We start from the raw sequence: 7,500 nt of genomic DNA on the forward strand, positions 1-7,500 counted from the left end.
CGGCTTGGGCTTGATCTTCGGTTTCTCCCTTGTACGCCCTCCTCTAACTTCCGGTGAAGCTGATGCTGTTTCATGACTTTTCTTCTTAAATGAAGTTATTGAATCAACAATGTCGTCATGATCTCTCTTTGATCTTGCTGCACCGATTTCCTTATGTTTACCGTACTCACCAGTTGGTGCCATCAAATCTTCATCAGAATCACCAAACGTAGATTCCTTTTGTTCAATCCACAAATTTTCATTTCTTGCATCTGTTTGATCAACTGTCTCGACTACCGGAGTCTCTACTGTCCCTACAACGTCCTCAAATTCACCGTACTGTCCATTTGCAACCAATTCTGGTGGTATCAATGGAGTTTTAAACGGGTTGAAGCTGGGGGAGGAAGGACCTGAGTCGTCTGATACAACCTTGGCGGCCGTCTCTTCAGTGTTCACAACACTGATGCGTTTGACAGATGTGGACTCATTCGTGTCCTCAATCCCAGAAAAGAATTCAGCAGCATGATCTCGTTTTGGCCTAATAGGTTTCTTTGCAATAAGTGGTTTCGGTGAAGGTAGCGAAGCAGTAGGGTCACCTGTAAATACGTCATGGTTAATATCTCAAATTATTATCACATAGTAATTAACACTAATCGGTTGTCAAATGTTTGGATTTCCAAATTTATAACCTCTAGGTAACTACAAGGAATGCATACCAGAATCGCAAAAATTTATTGATAAAAATGATATACACATCAATTTTCATCACCACACATGCACTCGCCAAATGATCAACTAACTAAAATTAAAGTTTGCAAAATCAGGGTTCTGCCCACGATGGTCAGAGGTGATCAGGCCCGACCATCACCGGCAAACACTAACCATCCTCACATTCCAACCCCCATTATATATTTTAGCTAGAGTTTTGAGCATTGAAGGTGAGCAGCTGTTGAAAGGTGAGCGCTTTGTTCACATCCTGACACGACAGCAGACCCGCCTTGCTATGATACGATCTATAACATGATCTATCGCTTAGGACAATAAGGTGGTGTGAGATCCAACAGAGCAGTCTGCATGTCAGTGACAAGCAAGGTAATAATATCCTAGGCACCCTGCAACACAGCCAGTCAAAATCGTCTTCACGGGATTTTGCTAGACAAGAGCACTGGCTCTTTGAAACCCGCAACTGATGCATGAATTTCAGATATCTAACCATACCACATATAGTATAAACGTGATACTGGGCAACATAGTTCCCCCAACTGTTAACAGAAGTTGTCGCTTTTCTTAGTCTGTTCTTTCAGATCATGGACAATCAACAGCGCAATACATTCTGTTTGGTGCTTTCTAGTCTGTTTTGCAAACAATGCTCGATTGTCCAAGAGTTTGCTCTACTTCTTTCCCGGATATCTTCGCTCTGAAACAAACCATGCCTGTTAATGCAATGGATACTCGACCACCCCTACTAAATTCCTGGGCAGAACACTGCAAAATGATTAGGCAAAAAAAAACATAATTAATCAATTAATTAACAATTTCAAAACTGAACTAAAATCTGCTTAAAATCATTCATGTCAGCGAGCACACATAATATGGTAATAGACATACCTTCATTGACTTCATCCGTTTTTGAAGAAGACTCTAACTACAGAGCAAAAATATCATTAGTTCAGTGAGTGATACTCGACACTAAATTGTAAAGTTATACATCACAGTTCTGCCAATTTCTTACCAGTAAACACTATCAGTATGAAAATAGAACATTGGTGTACAAACAACTCATTCAGGGATATCAAAAATAGAAATTTTGAAACAATGACTCTCATTTCTCTGGTGCTTCCTTTATAATCAATCCAAGCTCAATTTCACAAACAAACACAACACACACACACACACACACACACACACACACACACACACACACACACACACACACACACACACACACATGCACAAATGCATGCACTCTCACACAAACACATTGCATTGTCGCTATTTGTGTACGAGTTCACGACTTCTCTACAGTTTCGAGTTCAACCATCGCCTGTGTTCTTGTTCATGTGCATAGAGACCAATACGAGAATGACAATCGCGATGACAGATGCATACATATTGACTTGTAATTATTCCTTGAAACATTTACTGATGTGTCGTCATTCTTCTAATTTTTCATTCTCTCATCCTCAAACTTCTTCAAACCAGCTGACACTTTCTTCCTCCAACCCCCCACCCACCCACCCACCCACACACACACACACACACACACACACACACACACACACACACACACACACACACACACACACACACAATCCAAAATGAGTAAACCACAAATTCATGCATATTGTGCAAATTTGACCAGAGTGAGTGTAATTTTAAGACAACTAGAATATTTCAAGTAAAGCCCCCTCTCTCGAAGAGCACAACTAACCACGCCCACTTAAAGCAAGTCTTTGACCTCTCTGAACATATGCAAAATGCATTATCCAACAGACTGACTCATTGTGTGGAAAATGACAAGCCCAGTTATTCAACTTACTCATGTACACTCATAACGTACACAGATACACACAAAACTAACATGCAAGATAGAAGGTACGCCATGAACATGCCTATTGTTCAGAGCAAATTCAATTCATAACGATGTCATTTTGATCGCTGTCAGTTTTCAGAAAGACCCATCTCATACCTTTGACTCTGGCTAACCATTGGGGTGGGGTAATAATCAAGTGAGTATGGCATTCTATTTCTGTGGACTGACTGGCTGTGTAAGTGTGAGCACTAACCCGACTGCAAAATTGTTCAAACTTTGGTCTCTTAAGTCGCTCCTTTAGACTCGAATGTGAGTCCATAAAGTCCATTATGTCCTGCTTGGCATCGATGCCATCAGTAAACAAGAGAGTTCGCTGCATTCCTTCAAGATACGTGGGGGCGGAATTAGATAGAACTCTACAACAAAGAACTCTTAATTAATTCTATAATTAACTGTAACTTCCTTAATCAGCTCGTGTCATAGGTAACTTGTCTAGATATCTAATACGTTCTACATCTCTTCTAAATCATGTCTGTCTGTCTGTTTGTCTATCTGTCTGTCTGTCTGCCTGTCTGTCTGTCTGCCTGTCTGTCTGTCTGTCAAAACTGTCACCTAATCATGGTGATTTAGATAGTTTATTAGATTTTGACATTCAAAGTCAAGTTCCAATAGTTAATGACTTTGTTGTTTGCAAGGACTGATTTGTAATAAAAATATCCTAGCATATGTACAAGTAGAATCTGTATGAAAATAAATTGTCTCTTTGTCTGTCTGTCTGTCTCTCTGTCTGTCTGTCTGTCTGTCTGTCTGTCTGTCTGTCTGTCTGTCTGTCAAATATCACTTATTTCTTGCATCAAATCACACATTTCTGCCACTACTACTACTAGTGTTCATTGGAATGTAGGCCTCTCTAACCCAATACAAAACATGTTCAGTTTCTTCAAAATGACTTGGGTGTTGCATTTCTGTAAAATTGTACAAAAAACTGTTTTCCTCCAAAAGTCTAAAATTCTGCAGCAGTAGGTCTCCCTGCTTCAGGCGCCAATTTTTTCTTCCTTCTCCCCATGTTCCAAAATGTTTCATTACCAGTGAGACGACATTGACTACTAAGCCTTCAAGCAGCTTGTGTTGATCATACAGCATCTTTCTGGTTTCTTTTCAGTTTGCTGCAGCCCGTCGCCTCGGCAGAGCTTGGAAAAACATTGAAACTCCAAGGGTTAGCCAATGAGATGTCAAGGTCAAGATAAGAACGTGACTCAGTATCAAACATACAATAATGTCGGGGTCTACATTCAGAGTTAGTATACATGTTCCTTTGTCTGTCTGTCAGTCTGTCTGTCTGTCAATTTCATTTATTGAAACACAAACTCTACGTTACATTTCTAACCCTAAATTCAAACAAGCTACTGAATTCTGCTTGTCTGTCCATCTGTCTGTCTATGTGTCTGTCTGTCTGTCTGTCTGTCTATCTGTCTGTCTGTCTGTCTCTGGACGCGTAGACTCTGACCTTGCCAGCTCTTTAAATGAACACTTCATTACATCCACCCGCTCAATCTCAGCTTGGCTAATCTTCTACAAAACATCAGCATGTACAGCATTACAAACACCCACCAATCATTCATTTATCTCTCGAACCTTCATGAGCTCCGCACTTTTCTCCTCAAAATTAGCCAACATCTTTACATGGCTGTCAAGAGACGAATGATATCTTTCAACACACAAAATAGTAAGATTGACTACAGCAATACAAAAATACCTCAATCTGCTTACTTTCGTTCTTGAGCAAATGCCACTTGGCAGGCTTGTGTCATGTGAGTTGTGGCCTTTTCAAGCTGAAACACAAACCACTGTACGTGTGTCTGTCTGTCTGTCTGTCTGTCTGTCTGTCTGTCTGTCTGTCTGTCTGTCTGTCTGTGATCAGTGTATCTATCCATCTGTTTGTCTGTCCATCTGTCTGTCTATTTCATTTATTGAAACATAAAACTCTACGTTACATTTCTAACACTAAATACAAGCAATCTACTGAGTTCGGCTTTAGTTTAATGCAAACTACTTTGATAGTCTCTATTGTGTATGTTCTCATCTACTTCTCCTGTCTGTCTGTCTGTCTGTCTGTCTATCCTTCAGTCTGTCTGTCTGTCTATCTGTGTGTCTGTCTGTCTATCCTTCTGTCTGTCTGTCTGTCTGTCTGTCTGTTTGTCTGTCTGTTTGTTTGGCTGTTTTTAGTTCTGTTTGTCTGTCTGTCGGCCTGTCTGTCTGTCGGTCTGTCTGTCCGTCTGTCTATCCTTCTGTCTATCCGTCTGTCTATCTGTCTGAATGTTTGTCCATCTCTATACCTGTCCATCTATCTGTCTGTCTGTTCGTCCATCTGTCTGACTGTCGTCCATCTGTCTGAATTTGTGGTTTACTCATTTTGGATTGTGTGTGTGTGTGTGTGTGTGTATGTGTGTGTGTGTGTGTGGGGGGGGTTGGAGGAAGAAAGTGTCAGCTGGTTTGAAGAAGTTTGAGGATGAGAGAATGAAAAATTAGAAGAACGACGACACATCAGTAAATGTTTCAAGGAATAATTACAAGTCAATATGTATGCATCTGTCATCGCGATTGTCATTCTCGTATTGGTCTCTATGCACATGAACAAGAACACAGGCGATGGTTGAACTCGAAACTGTAGAGAAGTCGTGAACTCGTACACAAATAGCGACAATGCAATGTGTTTGTGTGAGAGTGCATGCATTCGTGCATGTGTGTGTGTGTGTGTGTGTGTGTGTGTGTGTGTGTGTGTGTGTGTGTGTGTGTGTTGTGTTTGTTTGTGAAATTGAGCTTGGATTGATTATAAAGGAAGCACCAGAGAAATGAGAGTCATTGTTTCAAAATTTCTATTTTTGATATCCCTGAATGAGTTGTTTGTACACCAATGTTCTATTTTCATACTGATAGTGTTTACTGGTAAGAATCTGTCTGTCTGAATGTTTGTCTGTCTGTCCGTCCATCCGTTTGTCTGTCTGTCTTCATTTATTTCAGTACAATTTAAGCAAAACTAAATATACACTAAACATTGTGCCAATGTCACTGTCTCAAACTTAAAAAAAGACTAAAACCGCCTATGCCATTTACATCAAGCGCAAAGAGTCTTAATTAAGTACTAAGTGGAACAAAAGGACGTGCCAAAACACGTGGAGCGCGCGAGGAGGAGGACTGGGTACGAGTCTACCATAACCCCATCTCCCGACCTCCTGTCATCCTCTTCAATTTTCCTAGTACCACTCTGGCATTAGCTTCTGCATAATTACAGCTTTACATTTCTTCCAGTAAATGTCTGTCTGTCCGTCTGTCTGTCATGCACGTTGTGATGTCTTCCTCTACCCGTATAGTCTACTCCTCTGTATCAACATTGTCATCACAGATTGCACGCAACTTTACCTCCCGTCAGCATTGAGCGTCTTCTATGGCGGCCATGCACGTCGTGATGTCCATCCATCCATCCATGTTATCAAGAAGACAGACAGACATTTTGTAGTTTTTTTGTTCTGTAGTTGTCATTGATAAAGACATTCAGTGTTTTACACATTAGCAATAGTCTTGGACTATGGATAGAACATTTCGTTTTAACAGTAATTGTTGTAGTAGTAAAGATGTTGACAACAAACTTGATTTTGTCTGTCTGTCTGCTGGCTGGCTGGCTGCCTGTCTGTCTGTCTGTCTGTCTGTCTGTCTGTCTGTCTTTCTGTCCATTTGTTTGTCTGTCTGTACCGTAGAATGTGAGCAAATCAGACATGCAAGTTTATACTCGATGGCTTCAAAATATCACTCACTGACTCTTTACCATCAAGCAAAATGCTGTGAATATCATTTTGACATGTCAGTCAGCAGTAGCGAGTCAATGAAAGAATGGTCTAAAACTACCAAATTTCCACTGTTGAATGTACAAATTTCTATTGTTGATGTCTATGTGGTGATAAATAGAATTGTTTGTTTACCTTCGGTGCAGCTGCTGCATTTTGAAACACTTCTTGTTCGAGTCTAGAAACAGACTGATTTAGAGATTATCATTAAGTAAGGCATTCTGTTACTGTTGAGGCTTCTGATTATAAGATGTGACATAATGTTACTGTTTCCTTATCGTTATTACTTTCAGTTGATTTTTTGTGTGTGACTGTCTGTCTGTCTGCCTGCCTGTCTTTCATATATTTTCATAAATGAATGCTATTACAACTAAAACTATTTAGAATGTTCAAGAGACCCAATAGGGTCAATACACATCACAAACTAATGTACGCAAAACTGAGTATGATAGTTCTTTACATTACTGGAGCTCATAGATAAAAGGTGTGATAGTTTCCTTGCAATAGTCTTAGCATTGCAACGTTGTAGCGCTGTTGAGAATCGTTTTCTCCAGTAACACATGAATTCATTAGCATTCTTATTGCCATCATCATCCGTCGACCTGGTTGATAGTTCCTGTAGGTATCTGGTGGCTCGTTCTCCCCAATGGCCAAAATGCTCAAATACAAGTGGAACAAGTGTCAAGGAAGACGCACCGGGGAGAGTGACTTGACTATATTTGGTTAACTTCCTGTCTGTCTGTCTGTCTGTCTGTCTGTCTGTCCATGTGTCTATCTGCTTGTCTGTCTGTCTGCCTATCTGTCGCTTTTATGACTAAGTGTCTGTCTGTCTGTCTGTCTCTCTGTCTGTCTGTCTCTCTGTCTGTCTGTCTCTCTCTCTCTCTGAATGTCAGCTCGCCCGCCTCTCCGTCAATCCCGTCCGTCAGTCAGTCTGTCTGTATGTATGTCTGCCCATCCGTCTGTCCATCTAACTATTGCACATTTTGTCCCAACTAAGTCGCACGTGCACTGAAATTAACTCACTTTGTCTTCTGCTCACGCAGCCTCTCTGCCTCCTCAGCCAGCCTCATATATTGCTTTTTATCCTGGCACCATCCGACATTCATCACATCAACATCACACACAACACAAAACACCAACCAGTTC

At 40.7% G+C, this 7,500-nt stretch overlaps 1 protein-coding gene across 1 annotated transcript in view; it reads right to left on the bottom strand.

Annotated features, from left to right (window-relative positions):
- LOC134182898 (uncharacterized) overlaps positions 1-7,500 on the bottom strand; it is a 14,289-nt gene that overhangs the window by 1,990 nt on the left and 4,799 nt on the right. The window contains exons 6-14 of the mRNA XM_062650339.1: positions 7,495-7,500; positions 7,378-7,439; positions 6,490-6,532; positions 4,283-4,344; positions 4,148-4,220; positions 4,020-4,084; positions 2,766-2,928; positions 1,588-1,624; positions 1-575 (exon numbers count right to left, since the gene is read on the bottom strand). The exon at positions 1-575 is cut by the window's left edge and continues 28 nt beyond it; the exon at positions 7,495-7,500 is cut by the window's right edge and continues 57 nt beyond it. Of these exons, the coding sequence (XP_062506323.1) occupies positions 1-575; positions 1,588-1,624; positions 2,766-2,928; positions 4,020-4,084; positions 4,148-4,220; positions 4,283-4,344; positions 6,490-6,532; positions 7,378-7,439; positions 7,495-7,500 (1,086 nt within the window). The remainder of the gene's footprint in view (positions 576-1,587; positions 1,625-2,765; positions 2,929-4,019; positions 4,085-4,147; positions 4,221-4,282; positions 4,345-6,489; positions 6,533-7,377; positions 7,440-7,494) is intronic.

Source organism: Corticium candelabrum, chromosome 8, assembly GCF_963422355.1.
Source record: "Corticium candelabrum chromosome 8, ooCorCand1.1, whole genome shotgun sequence".
NCBI lineage: Eukaryota > Metazoa > Porifera > Homoscleromorpha > Homosclerophorida > Plakinidae > Corticium > Corticium candelabrum.